The following is a 14,190-nucleotide window of genomic DNA, read 5'->3' on the forward strand; positions in this document are numbered from 1 at the left end:
CTTCCCTTTCTACTGAAATTTCTTCCCTTTCTACTGAAACACCTTCCCTTTCTACTGAAATTACTTCCCTTTCTACTGAAACAACTTCCCTTTCTACTGAAACACCTTCCCTTTCTACTGAAATGACTTTCTACTGAAACACCTTCCCTTTCTAGTTAAATTACTTCCCTTTCTACTGAAATTACTTCCCTTTCTACTGAAACACCTTCCCTTTCTACTGAAACACCTTCCCTTTCTACTGAAACACCTTCCCTTTCTGCTGAAATTACTTCCCTTTCTACTGAAACGACTTCCCTTTCTACTGAAATTACTTCCCTTTCTACTGAAATGACTTTCTCCTGAAACACCTTCCCTTTCTACTGAAACGACTTCCCTTTCTACTGAAATTACTTCCCTTTCTACTGAAATTACTTCCCTTTCTACTGAAATTACTTTCTCCTGAAACACCTTCCCTTTCTACTGAAACGACTTCCCTTTCTACTGAAATTACTTCCCTTTCTACTGAAACGACTTCCCTTTCTACTGAAATTACTTCCCTTTCTACTGAAACGACTTCCCTTTCTACTGAAATTACTTCCCTTTCTACTGAAACACCTTCCCTTTCTACTGAAATTACTTCCCTTTCTACTGAAACGACTTCCCTTTCTACTGAAATTACTTCCCTTTCTACTGAAATGACTTTCTCCTGAAACACCTTCCCTTTCTACTGAAACGACTTCCCTTTCTACTGAAATTACTTCCCTTTCTACTGAAATTACTTCCCTTTCTACTGAAATTACTTTCTCCTGAAACACCTTCCCTTTCTACTGAAACGACTTCCCTTTCTACTGAAATTACTTCCCTTTCTACTGAAACGACTTCCCTTTCTACTGAAATTACTTCCCTTTCTACTGAAACGACTTCCCTTTCTACTGAAATTACTTCCGTTTCTACTGAAACACCTTCCCTTTCTACTGAAATGACTTTCTACTGAAACACCTTCCCTTTCTAGTTAAATTACTTCCCTTTCTACTGAAATGACTTCCCTTTCTACTGAAACGACTTCCCTTTCTACTGAAATTACTTCCCTTTCTACTGAAATGACTTTCTACTGAAACACCTTCCCTTTCTACTGAAATTACTTCCCTTTCTACTGAAACACCTTCCCTTTCTACTGAAACGCCTTCAGTTTCTACTAAAACTACTGAAATGACTCCCGTTTCTACTGAATTGACCTCTGTTTCTACTGATATGACTTCTGGTTACAGTGAAATCTTAGTTGTGTCTGTGAGACCATTTCAGTAGTGTGTGTCTATGGTAATTCTTAATAATGTCCCAGACGGCCCCTCATACATGTGCATCTTTAATGCTCGGTGTCTCGAATGTCACAATGTTTTTATTTACTGGAATCTTCATCATCCTCATTGTGGTCGCCCTTTGTGGCCCCGCAGCAGCAGCTCTTGCTTGCTAGCAAGATGCTGCAGGACATTATTCTCCGAGACATTTAACGGCTCGCACACTTCGGTCTTCCTGATACAGACGTGTTTATCTGATCGACCAGGAACGTCTCAACTCCAGAAAAACACGCATCCCCATCACATAATCTGTTCCATGCCGCAAAATCCGTGGGAGTGCAGCAGTAATCTGAAACTCCAGGTTTTTTTTTTTTTTCCGGCGGGAAAGCAAAGCCCTCATCAAAAGCCGTGTTGCAGTCTGATCCCTAGTGAGTAATGTTTCCAAAAGAACACAAACCTATTGATTTCCCCCCCCCCCCCTCTCCCTTAAAACAAGGATAAACGTGCAGAGGGAAAACAGTTGTTCATTTGTTGCCATGGATTAAATTTGCAGCAGTCTACAGATTAGTGATGCTACATATACGGATGCACAAGTCCACTTTAGAGGTACAAAGATAAGCCTGCTTCTCTTGAAATGGTCTGCCAGAAAATTCTCAAGTGTGAGAGAAAATAAAACTAAACAAAAACAAAAGAAATAAAAGGATCCACTTGCATAAATAAAACCTGATCCTGGATTAAAAGATCAGCGGATTGAGGAACACCCTGTGTTTGTTCAGAAATATCGAGTTTTGAGAATCTCTACAGGGGAAATATCAGACTAACAAATAGGATGTCCTTAACGCTTACTTCAGAGTTTATTGTTTATGTTGTGTTGTTTTTTAAGCCTACAAATTTCCCTTTACACATTTTTATTGTTTAATTATAGATATTTTCAGACAAAATGATGCCATTTCTAAAGGTTAGTGAGCCTTTTTTGCTTTGAAATGTTTGTAAGATTACAATTTTAAGCTACTGATTCACACTTTTAATACAAACTATGAGTCAGTCTTGTTACGTCATGGCAGAGCTTGATCTGACGTCAGGATGACTCAGTTGACTTTCGTGGCAGTGCAGCGCCCCCGCGTGGCCAACAATGCGAACTACACTACAGAGGAAGCTGTACATTTATTTACTATTATGACTTTATAAACGTCTGTAATTTACTGGAAATAAATGATAATTTGGATGAGAATACCAGCAAGTTATATTGCGTTTGATTATGTATATTTGGTGCAGATTTGAATTGACTGCATTCACAACTGAAATACAATAGTGTTAAATAGTCTAAACTGGGACAGTGGGTTTATTCAGTGGAAAAACCAGATTTGGCGCCGTGAAAGTTTGGGTAATTTTCTGTCACTTCACTTCAACATTTAAATTTGTGTGCCTGACTTTTGATATGTGCATCTTTGGTGTGCGAGAAAAGACTGAACTGAAAATGAATGAACTGGATGAACTGAAAATATTCTTTGGATGAAGAGTGTAAGTGTGCTAAATCATGCCTGGCATGCTGTGGTTTGCACCTTTCCACCCCACGAACGTGTCTTTTCTGTTATCTCATGGATTTCTTTATTCCCTCCCACAGTCTCCCTCACACGTATTTAGAACATATTAGACTTCATGCTGACACTTTAATATCTGTTAAACACCTGATCCAGACTCTTGGAATCCACCCTGGACCTTGAATTATTCTCATTTGCCTTGCAGCTAACTTTAATTCAGTTCAAAAGCTTCCAAGACCCTGAAAATGAATGCAGTCCCTCAAAGAAAATTGCTGCAATTTCTGGTGTGTGCCACCTCTTTTTTTCTGATTAAACTTGAGATCTGGCCTCGGTGGGTTCACATTAATATCGCTGTAAAGCTCCTTTAGAGACAGGGCTGCTATTGAGAATATTCAGGGTGTCTGGAACCCTTCACGCACTGAAGGATGCTATAAAGTATTTATGTCAAATCTTTATTACAGTGTTATAATTAGTGTTCTAATTTTGAAGGCGCCGTGAAACCTCCATGGCAGCTGTGCACCGATGGATACTGATTCTTTTTTAACCGCTGCGGTTCATTGCTTCAGTCTCTCCGGCCTGCTTCCCTCATCCTCGCATCCAGGCCACCCTGCACTCCTGTGATTGAATATTTGATCCAGCAGGCCCGCCATTTCCCTCCTCCGTTTATCCCCCCTTTTTTTCCTCCCACGGCGGCGGCGGCAGCGGCAGCAGCGGGAGGAGGAGACGAAGGAGGAGGCAGAGGGAGCAGGGATCCGGTGTGCCACATCGGGATGAGAGCGACACAGACGCCCGGGTCGGATGAGTCAGCGAGCGGACTCCGCCATCGCGGCATCCCCGAGATCTGATCCACCTTTGACGGCGGAACCAATCCCACATTTTGCGGCTGTTGCCGGGCTCTTTATTCCGCCCTCCGCCGGTGCTGCTCCCGCATAGCCCGACGATTGTCTCCGCCGAGGCGGGGGAACGAGGGGGGGGGGATCCGACACGTTCGCGGACCAAGCGGAGGCTCCATTCTCGGCTTTTTCGGGGTATTATCAGAAGAGAAGCCCGGGCGAGGCTGTAGATTCCCCCTTTGTCGCTGCGTCCAGGGAGCAGAAGATGTCGGGGCAGAGCATTACGGACCGGATCACCGCTGCCCAGCACAGTGTAACGGGATCCGCCGTGTCCAAAACAGTGTGCAAGGCCACCACTCACGAAGTCATGGGCCCGAAAAAGAAGCATTTGGACTGTGAGTATCCTTATTTAAAAGGCTGTTTTCCAGATTCGGGGGGGTTACAACGGCGGAAGAATCACGGCGTTATGGCGATGGAGGAGCTACAAGGCCTCGAAGCCTCTGGATGATAGCTCAGGCTCGGCTAACATGCTAATGGGAGATTATATTGTTTAACAGTGACGACAGGCCCGGTTCACCAAGTAGGTGTATTTTGTAGGGGGTTTAAAGACGTAATTGATTCTTAATCACGGAGTTATTATCATCTCTCACCACGGTTTGCTCCCAAATAGCGTGTTTAATGGTGTGGTTTTTGTTCTTCCCCTTTCCTCCATCAGTTCTAGTGAAAAATGTCAAGTCCCTCCAATCAGGCTAGTGATTTCACTGGCATACAAAAGGGAAAAGCTCCCCATCCCAGCAGCTCCAGGAACAACTGTGTGCACCTGCACCTGCACGAGTGCCTGTTTCAGGGTGTTTTCTGACGGTGATGCCGAAGCGAGAGGCCGCTGTGGCTCAGGCAGAGCCGGCTGCTCCCAGGCCATCACTCATGCAAGCTCAGGAATCCTCCGATCATTAATGTTGATGCACTGGAAGCCCCAGGAGACTGTGTCTGTCTGTACTTAAGGGGATGCAGCAGCAGATTCCTGTGCATCGATCCGCTCATTCCAGTAGGAGTTGATTCCATCATATGGGTGCAGTCATGGGGCATCTTCAAAATACAGGTTAACGTCGCAGGTTTTCATCACATGATGTATCAAAGAAGATCTGAATTAGTTGTATTCGCGCAAATGTGGGCTGTAAAACACGGCCGGATCATTTGGTCAGATGTCTGATGGGACGTTTGTGCTCGAGATGTCCCCCTTTAAATAATCGTAACAATGTTAAACAGCATCCCGGCGAACCCACACAAGACTTTGTGATGGAGTAAATCCATTGACTAAAGATGGTGTCTTTTTGTAAGAGGGAAGAAAAAGTCATTCTTAACAGTCTGAAACTACGATGGAGGCTTCTTAAAAGAAAATAGGACCCAGGACCTAAAATAGGTGTTCGGCGCCATAATGCATTGTCACATCAATGATTGAATTAGAAGTCATTCATGTCGGCCTCTGAATATTCAGCAGGGTGATTATAACATGACAGCGCTGTCAGCATGCTCTCCACCCTCGTCTTCCGCCTCTTCCCTCCTCGCCTCTCCACCGTGGACGTCATCTTCGCCATCTCTTGCCCAGCTCTCCACCCGCCCAGGCTAACCGCCGCTGCTGCTCCGGAAGGTTGTCCTGTCCTACTTAAAGTCCCCCGCCTTTTGAAAAGTCATATATAGGACAGAAAGGGAGGCCCAGTTACCCCCGTCGTCCCGATCGGGGCCGTGAATGGCGGGTCATTAGCTCCGCTTTCACCAGTGTCGTTCAACCGTCATGTGGTTGAGCATATGACTGGAGGAAGTGGGACAGACCAGGGACGGATGGCGTCTAAACATCCTGCACTCCTAAAAGCGTGTTTTGTTGGCATTAATGATTAAAGTGAGGAGTATCCGTTTCCACTGAGGCTGCGGTTGTTGCTTTTTTTTTAACGTTGAGGTTTTTTTCCGTGCAGGTGCTCAGAAAAAGGCCGCAATCGGAGTCAGCGCGCTTCCTTGTAGTGTTTTTTACTATTATACAGATCACTGTTGTATGTATTTTTTGGTGTAAGTGGAAGCGAACGGCAACAACCTTAAGCGTTGGTGCTGATGGCGTAATTTCTCTCCTGTTCTTCGCTTCCTTTCCAGATTTAATCCACTGCACTAACGAGATGAACGTCAACATCCCCCAACTGGCCGACTCTCTGTTCGAGAGGACCACCAACACCAGCTGGGTGGTTGTGTTTAAGTCCCTCATCACCACGCACCATCTCATGGTCTATGGTAACGAGGTGAGTCCGCCGAGACATTATTTACATTTTTCTGCCTTTTAACGCCATCCTGTTGCGTTGAACGTTGTTCCCCTTCTGTAGCGTTTTGTCCAGTACTTGGCCTCCAGGAATACACTCTTCAACCTCAGTAATTTCCTGGACAAAAGCGGTTTACAAGGTAAATACTTGACCGGCCTGTCTTACGGTGGCTTTAAATCCAGAAGCCTGGCGTGAAAGGAGTTGTTGTCACTGCTCTGCCAGGTTACGACATGTCCACGTTCATCAGGAGGTACAGTCGATACCTGAATGAGAAGGCTGTGTCATACAGACAGGTCGCCTTCGACTTCACCAAAGTCAAACGTGGGTGAGTGTTTCACAGCATCACGGTGAATAAAAGTGATCAATTAGTAACGCTAAAAAAATAAATCATGTATATCCGAGCTACACAAAACGAAGAAGGAATCCATCAGCACAGAAATCCGCGGTAACATGCTGACATTTCTGGTGCTTTTATGCGTTGAGGATCTGTTTTTAAGCCACAGCTAATAGTTTCATATGTTCTAATCCTCTCTGTCCGTCCATCATCACTCAGTCGTGTCTCTTCTCCGTGCAGAGTGGATGGCGTGATGAGGACCATGAATACGGAGAAGCTGCTAAAGACCATCCCCATCATTCAGAACCAGATGGACGCGCTCCTCGATTTCAACGTGAGTCTGAGGCTGGATTTCAGACGTTTCGCTGCTCTTCTGTCAGCAGAATCTCCAGAGAGGAGCCTTTAGATATCTGGATGTTCCCTCACAGGTCAATGCCAACGAGCTGACCAACGGAGTCATCAACGCAGCCTTCATGCTCCTCTTCAAAGACTCCATCAGGCTCTTCGCTGCTTACAACGAAGGCATCATCAACCTGTTGGGTAGGACCTCCACCTTTGATCTTCCGCTTGTCTCCCGCACGTTGTGTGACGGCTTATGTCGCTCGAACAGAGAAATACTTTGACATGAAGAAGACTCAGTGTAAAGAGGGTCTGGACATTTACAAGAAGTTCCTCACCAGAATGACTCGGATATCGGAGTTCCTCAAAGTAGCCGAGGTACGTTAGGTCGATTTCTCCCTGCCGCCGCGCAGGCTCGCCAGCGGCGCCCCCGGCTGAAGAGCGTTTCTCTCTTGTCTCAACAGCAGGTGGGCATCGATCGGGGAGACATCCCGGACCTTTCGCAGGTGAGCTCAAATCCAAGCTTTTTTTCCCCCCTCCACTGCTTCTTCCTCATATTTTCAATTCTAATCTTTTCTTATCTGTTTGTGCAGCAAAACAAAAGAGTCCCCTGAATGTTCTTTGAAATAACACAAGCTGCATGATGCGCATGTTTGCCACAACAGGTGGTCTCCTGTCTCCTGTTTCTTTCTCTTCTTCTCTTCCCCCTCCTTTCCATAGTAAATCAAATTTACAGGAGACAGCAGCGGCACGTATGCACCGATTTTTAAAAAAACACTTATCTGTATGCTAATACAAGCAGATCTTCAGACTCTCTGCAAATGAGAGGCACATTTTCATTACATGCACCAGCCCGTTTCTGTATTTAACGATAAGATGAGAGAAAAGGCCCAGACAGACTCAATAAAACAGGAATAAGACATTCTAATTAAAGTGGTGTCCGTGTGCTCGGCTTTGGCACAAACTTCCATCGGTGTTGGCACCAAAGGGATTTTATCACCAATTAAAGCCCCCACGTCATGGTAGTCTGGGGCCAATTCCACAGCCCAGCAGCCAGTTAAAAACAGGGAACAGCTAGATGTTTTCTGAATAAGCCGCGCCTGAAAACCTGCCGCTGAATTGCATTCCCCTTCTGACTGTCACCACCTTTATATTCTCTATTTCCCCCCTTTATCTTTCCACATCAGTTCACAGTTTGTGTAAGTACTCTCCTTTCACTCTTCTTGTCCGTGACTTGCTTCAGTGTTGTCCTTTTGCATGCCGTCCCCTCTGTGGTGGCCCAAACTTCGGGGATAGAAACACTCGCCGCGAGCTGTGAACCCAAACGGCCGCCCTGCTGTGCTCACGCCACCGCTTCGGCGATATTCACGTTTGGTGAATATGCTGTGGTGCGCTACATCATCCCACACAAATGCTCCATCCAGTGTAATCGTTGTCTTAAATCAGCAGTAGGGAAGCAAAACCCTTAAATATGCCAGCCACCTTTGTGAGATTCAACCCCCACATCTTGGGTTTGAGGCTTATTTCCTCATCTGTATCTTTGCTGCCCACCACTGTCCTCTGTGGTCTCCGTGTGGACTCCAGCTCCATTGTCCACCCCGCAGGTATTTGCTGACAGTGTGTTTTCTGTCACAACAGGCTCCCAGTAGCCTTCTGGAAGCTCTCGAGCAGCACTTGGCATCTTTAGAGGGCAAGAAGGTCAAAGACTCGACGGCAGCCAGCAGGTTCGTTAATCCCTCCGTCACCGGTTCACCATTTCCCTTATCTCCACCAGGAATCTTAGAGGCTGTATTTTTATTTCTGCAACGCTGGGAAAAGTAAGAACTTCTTCCTTACAGGGCCAGCACTTTGTCGAACGCAGTGTCATCGCTGGCCAGCACCGGGATGTCCTTCACGAAAGTGGATGAACGGGAGAAGCAGGCAGCCCTGGAGGAGGAGCAGGCTCGACTCAAAGCGCTGAAGGTGCTCTAAGTTTTGCCTGCAGGGACCAAAGACGCCGAGGGCGATTTGGTAAACGCACGTTTGTGTTTGGTTTTCTAAGGAAAAGAGGCTCAAGGAGCTCTCCAAGAGGCCCTCCTTCTCCACCACGGACACATCTCCAATCTCTTCCAGCGGGGGCACCATCAGCACAGCACCAGCCATAGACCTCTTCTCTACGCCCAGCTGCTCCAACGGGTACTGATCCAGCATCAGTCCCAAATAACTGAGAATAGTCTGCGTGTGCGTTTAGAATTCTAGATTCACCCTCTTTTGCTCTGCAGTGCAGTCAAGATGCAGAGCGACCTTTTCGACCTGCAGTCCACTTTCCAGGCCTCCATGCAGCCCGGCTCGACGGGGCTTCCCGCAGCTACAGCGTGGACAGGTAAGAGAGCGGCCACCTCTGACCATCTGTCCTTTCTGGACTCGTGACCTGTTCTGCATGCTCGCCCTTCTCCCATTGTTGTCTGACTCTGACGCCCACCTCTTCCTCTCCACCCTTTTCTTTTCTGTCTCTTTTCTTCTGCCTGCGTAGATCCTTTCACCTCTGCCGAGGCCGGGGACGATTCCATGCCCAACCTTAACCCTTTCCTGTCAAAACTCGTTGTCGATGCCTCTAACTTACCTGTCGTGTCTTCAGACGGTGTTAGCTTTTCCTCTAGGACATCTTCTCATGAAATGTTTGGTGGTAACAGATCATTTTGGTTCTTTTCACAAAAAAATAGCCTCGTAGAACCTTGTTCATTTCTCTGTTAGCATGATTAGCATGTGTGTCTGTGCCGTGTTGTTTTTTGCTGATGCCTCTTAGGTTCTTTACCCAGCTAACACCTCATTTGTAGCTCATAATCAAAACAGGGTGTTTTGCATTTCTCAGTAGGAATCTTCTTAATTCCCTCTATGTGTCAGCCAAGACTCAACATTAGACCCCATGCCTCATTTGTTTGTTTCACCGCTCCGCTTCATCTTTTTAAATAAGTTTGATGTTGTAATTCAAATATGCTACAGAGCTTCAAAGTTGAAACCTGTTCTCCTTTTACCAACACTATTTTTGATTCTCCAGATCGTTACAATCCCTTTATTGACACAAACTCAACAGTTTCAGCCAATTACAAACGCACAGTGCGGATAGAACACTCCATTTCAGGTACTATGATGGCTCACCATCCCAGCCTATGTTTCCTGACCACTGGCAAACATAGGAGCTTGTCAGATACTCCCAGGGCTTTGTTTTTTGTTTTGCTGTTTAAAGAAACGTGGATGAATATTAGGTGGACAGGGAGAGTTTGGCATTTTGTAAAATGATTGGAGTATACTGTGTTATTTACAGTATATATCAGCCTGTGATAGATGAGTTTGAAGTCTATCTGTGAGGTGTGCTGGCTTTGGATGGAGCCTGGAAGGCTGTATCCAGTCATTAAGCTAAGCTAAGCTAATCACCGCGTTGCTTTATATAGGCAGACGTTTGATATGGATCCTTTTTAGCTGCAGTCTCACACTCCTCCAGAATGTCAAACGTGCTCCTTTAAAACCTTCCTTTTCATAGCTACGGTAGTCGTTTAAAGTTTTTTTTCTGCAACTCTTTTCACCTAAAACACACAAATGTTAGTTTCTTTCTGTCTGCACTGGCATAATATCTCAACTGGTTTTCAAGAATGACCTTGAAATGCCCTTTTCTCTCTCTCTCTCTCTCTCTCGTCCCTTCCCATGGTGTCAGACTCCTTCTGTGGTCCAATGTCCACCGCCCAGCACCTCCCGCACCAGGCTCCTTTCCCCACAGAGCCCTCTACTGTAGCTGGTCTATTCAGAGGTACCAAACTGCCTCCCTAATACCAAATATGGCTGCTGAACGTCACACACAGCGGTGCCAGATGCACCAGCCTCCTCCAACAGCCTGCTTTCTTTAGCTCCGTAACGACAGCAGCTTCTTTATTTTCTCCTCACGAAGGATACTCAGCGCCACAGGCGCCGCCTCAGCAGTCTGCTGGGGGACTCCAGGTGGACTTTGAGTCGGTGTTTGGAGCCAAAGCCTCAGGCAGCAACTGCCTCAGTACTGAAGGTGACTGATTTAGTGGTTTTTATCAGGACCCGCCAATCATTTCCCAAACCTAAATGGCACAGTAGCAGGAACTAAATCGGCTAGACGCGGAACCATCTGCACTTATATAGTCTGTATCATGTTCCTATATAAGTACGTTAGTTGGAGATCTTTTTTTGTTGACAGTAATATTATAACAGATATTTTTGTGTCTGTGTCTGAGCACCGTTTCATGTTCTCCATACGATTCAGATATTACCGGGGGCATCCTGAAACCGACCATGGCCGGATCCAACCAGCCGCCCGGGCAGCCGGAGAAGCTGGTGTCAGACGACCTTGACTCGTCCCTGGCTAACCTCGTCGGCAGTGAGTTGGACGCTGGTTTTTAATGAAAGCACACATTGTTTAGGGCACCGAGGCCTGAAAAAGCAGACCGGTAACTCTATTTACTTTCCAGACCTCGGCATTGGGAACGGCTCCATGAAAAAGTAAGCGAGGAATCTCAGCTGTTCTGCTGAAACCACTGAAGGTTTTTGGGGTCTGCAGTTTTTTGACGCCAGTATGTGTTGATCTACAGCGACATCCACTGGAACCAGCCGGGGGAGAAGAGGATGACCGGCGGCACCAACTGGCAGCCCAAAGCAGCCCCGACCACGACCTGGAACCCTGTCTCCATGGTGATTCATGCGTTTCTACCATTTTTATGTATAAAACTGCTTGTTTTTAAGTCGTCATATGAATCCTTCCGTTTCTGCCTCCAGCCACCATCAATCATGAGCTTCCCTGCCACCACACCTACAGGCATGATGGGATATGGCCTGGTCAGTGGAAATACTCTAGCCTCAGCCAGTACAGATATTTTACTGGAGCACCAAATAAAGTGTTTTGTTTAAGCTAAATGATTTAATAAATGGAATTATTGGGTCATTTCTGATGTGATGTCTGGCTCTGTACATCCCAGCCTCCACAAATGAGCTCTCTGGGGATGATGAATCCTCCCACCATGATGTACTCCCAGCCTGTGATGAGGCCGCCCAACCCCTTCGGCTCCGTGTCCAGTGCTCAGGTGAGCGGCACCGGGCGACGCCAGCATCCCATTTCAGTTTTCCCGTTGTGCAAACGGCCTCAGGCATCTGCATACGTGTGTGTAACCAATTAAAACTGTGGATCACGTTGCTCTTTTTGACCTGGAGTTTTTGGAATGAATTTCCATCAGCTTGTCTGGAATGGCCTTTTCTTCCATAACATCAGCTTCTCCGGACTAATCTCAGCCTTCCTTCAGTCTCCGTACTGACTGTCTGACTTCTCCTCTGCTCCTCCTCCTTCCTGTATCTCTTCCTTAAATAGCCCTCTGCAGCCTCTAGTCCTTCCAGCCAGAGTCCTCTCCGAGCCCCTGGACAGGACCCGTTTGCACACCTCTCTCTCAAGGATTTCTTGTAGAGCGTCTCTTTAGGTACAGCATGCTTTTTGCTCGCGGGTGAACGTGCACGTGTCACACACCTATTTTTAATTTCTTTTTTGTGTAAGCTACATGTTTTGCCCTCATCCTTTGTGTTTATTTTTGACCCCTTTGTTTGGCCGTGCTACTTGATTGGGCCTCTATTTTCTTACAGTTGATATGACAGCTAAACTTAATTTTTACTAATCTTTTAATGACACATGAAGCTATAAATAAAGCACCCTGACTGTTTAAATAATGCTTTAAACAAATAGCTCCAGCTAGACTTTTCCTCTTCAGCTAACGATTTTAGCCGTCGGCTAATGTTGTCCCTGTCTTTCTTGCAGATGCAGTTCATGTAATTTGAAGACAAGTGTCTCTCGGGAGATGAAGCTCTTAGCAGCAAAGCTTTGTCCTGGTTGCAGTCTAACTCTTCAGAGCAACTTTTACACAAACCCCCCCCCCCTAAAATTAAGAAGCATCGAGGGGACGACGGTGCTCCGGCTGTCACAAAACCTGCTAAATGTGTCCTAAAAACTTGGCAAAGAGCTCGTGCCCATAATTGTGTAACTTGTAGAGTGGCGCCGCTGTCCAACCCCCCCTCCTCTAAAGGTTTTTCTTTTCCACCGTGGGTGCCGGCAAACGTCGATGTTATATATTCGGACACTCCATCTTCATGCGATGGCTGGATTGAAAATCTGGGTGTTCAGCTGGGAGGGGATAAAGAGAAAAAGCCGAGCGATTCCTCCCTTTATTGATCCAGCCATCTCTTCATTCGCCCCCCCCCCCCCCCCACACACACACACACACCTACACCTGAACTGTCACGAAGTAATGATGCTAATGACGTTTACACCTGTTGAGTTTGTGTCTTTTTTACCGTGTTTACAGTAGACATTCCTTGTGTGCTATTTGTATTTATTTATGAGTAATGGTCGAAGATCTGGTGGGGGGTTCGGGAATGTAAAATCCACACAGCACTGAGGACCCGCGGGGGTGCTTCAGGACCAACAAGGGTCTCAGAATATCACCGACAGGTAGAGTTTAAAATAGCTATTATATAAACACCTATTAAGCTGAATGGTAGAGCACTAAATATTCCAAAAGTTTTGTGTTAAAGGAAGTTTTTTTTTTTGTAACAAAGTCCAAGAGGTCACGATAGTCGGTTCTGTGCCTAGAGTTTTTCTGCCATGGATCGGTTCGCCGTCTAGTCGATACAAAAAGGACAAAAAAGCCCAACGAAACCAGAAGTCACGGGTGGCGGGCTCCTTTGCTTTAAGCTCGGCACGCCTCCGACCGATCGGGGCTGCCTTCACTCTGAATGTGAGAGTTGTCTTCATGTTACACACATCTTTCCACGCTGCGGCTCCTCAGCGGGGTGGAGGTGGGGGAGTGTTGCTACAGTAACGTGTGTTGGGGGGGTGGTTGATGTAAATTAATTTGTAAAAAACGGTCTGAGGCGCAGGTTGTGGAGCGGAGGAGCGCTGTTGATCGGCGCTCCGTGTATATAAAATAACAGACTGTTCTTTGAGTACAGAAGCGAAAGATGTTTGAAATATGAAAGCAATTCACTCAAATTTGACTCTACCTAAGTTCGGATTCAGGATGGCGCCTGCGTTCGTCTGCGCAGGTCTTTTCTTTATGTCATTAGAAAGTGTAGCAACGGCTGAGGTCTTTTTCTTTCTTTTACAAATAAAGAGCAGCTTCCACAAACCAGCCTTCAGCGTCTTTTCTTTACTCAGAGGGTTTTCACTCTTATTTCATTTTGGGATTTTTTTTTTGTTAAATTTAAGGGTGGGGTTAGGATAAATGAGATGTAGTGAGAAAGAAAGAAATGTATTATTTTTCTTAATGGTCACTAACAAAAATCCACTCACCAGTTTCGTGAGCCTGGTCGGCTGCATGTGTGTTTTAATTAAATAATAATTAAAATCATCAGCAGTTTGTAATTCTTGCTGGCTAAATTGAGTAAAGATCACAAGGGTTTTTTGCATCTGATCTGAATTACTCAAGCACCATCTTTAGTCACGTATATACTGGATAAAGCATCCTGGTTGCAGAATGTATGACATTTATCGTACAAACCTGATTCAAACTTTAGAGTTGGTTGTAAATT

The 14,190-nt window shown here is 45.9% G+C and overlaps 1 protein-coding gene across 6 annotated transcripts; it reads left to right on the top strand.

The window, feature by feature from the left end:
* Positions 1-3,490: 3,490 nt before the first annotated feature.
* picalmb (phosphatidylinositol binding clathrin assembly protein b) lies at positions 3,491-13,789 on the top strand. 6 transcript variants are annotated; one of them, XM_029843825.1, is made up of 24 exons: positions 3,491-4,043; positions 5,791-5,933; positions 6,015-6,090; positions 6,174-6,276; positions 6,526-6,619; positions 6,714-6,825; positions 6,896-7,002; positions 7,089-7,130; positions 7,812-7,823; positions 8,263-8,348; positions 8,463-8,586; positions 8,666-8,799; positions 8,886-8,986; positions 9,137-9,289; positions 9,662-9,745; positions 10,316-10,408; positions 10,547-10,657; positions 10,889-11,002; positions 11,094-11,124; positions 11,214-11,313; positions 11,398-11,457; positions 11,598-11,702; positions 11,984-12,089; positions 12,422-13,789. In XM_029843825.1, exons 1-23 carry the CDS (start codon positions 3,914-3,916, stop codon positions 12,074-12,076), a joined length of 2,208 nt encoding a protein of 735 aa, XP_029699685.1. In that variant the 5' UTR covers positions 3,491-3,913; the 3' UTR covers positions 12,077-12,089; positions 12,422-13,789. The 6 variants fall into 6 exon arrangements, with proteins under 6 accessions (XP_029699685.1, XP_029699686.1, XP_029699687.1 ...); XM_029843826.1 differs by lacking the exon at positions 11,984-12,089; XM_029843827.1 differs by lacking the exon at positions 9,662-9,745.
* The last annotated feature ends 401 nt before the right edge of the window (positions 13,790-14,190 follow it).

Source organism: Takifugu rubripes, chromosome 11 (genome assembly GCF_901000725.2).
Source record: "Takifugu rubripes chromosome 11, fTakRub1.2, whole genome shotgun sequence".
Taxonomy (NCBI): domain Eukaryota; kingdom Metazoa; phylum Chordata; class Actinopteri; order Tetraodontiformes; family Tetraodontidae; genus Takifugu; species Takifugu rubripes.

Coding starts and splice junctions, on each gene's coding strand:
- picalmb (XM_029843825.1), top strand. CDS start 3,914: ATGTCGGGGCAGAGCATTACGGACCGGATCACCGCTGCCCAGCACAGT. Junction 6,091..6,173: donor GGACAAAAGCGGTTTACAAG/GTAAATACTTGA, acceptor CTGCTCTGCCAG/GTTACGACATGTCCACGTTC. Junction 11,314..11,397: donor CCTGGAACCCTGTCTCCATG/GTGATTCATGCG, acceptor TTCTGCCTCCAG/CCACCATCAATCATGAGCTT.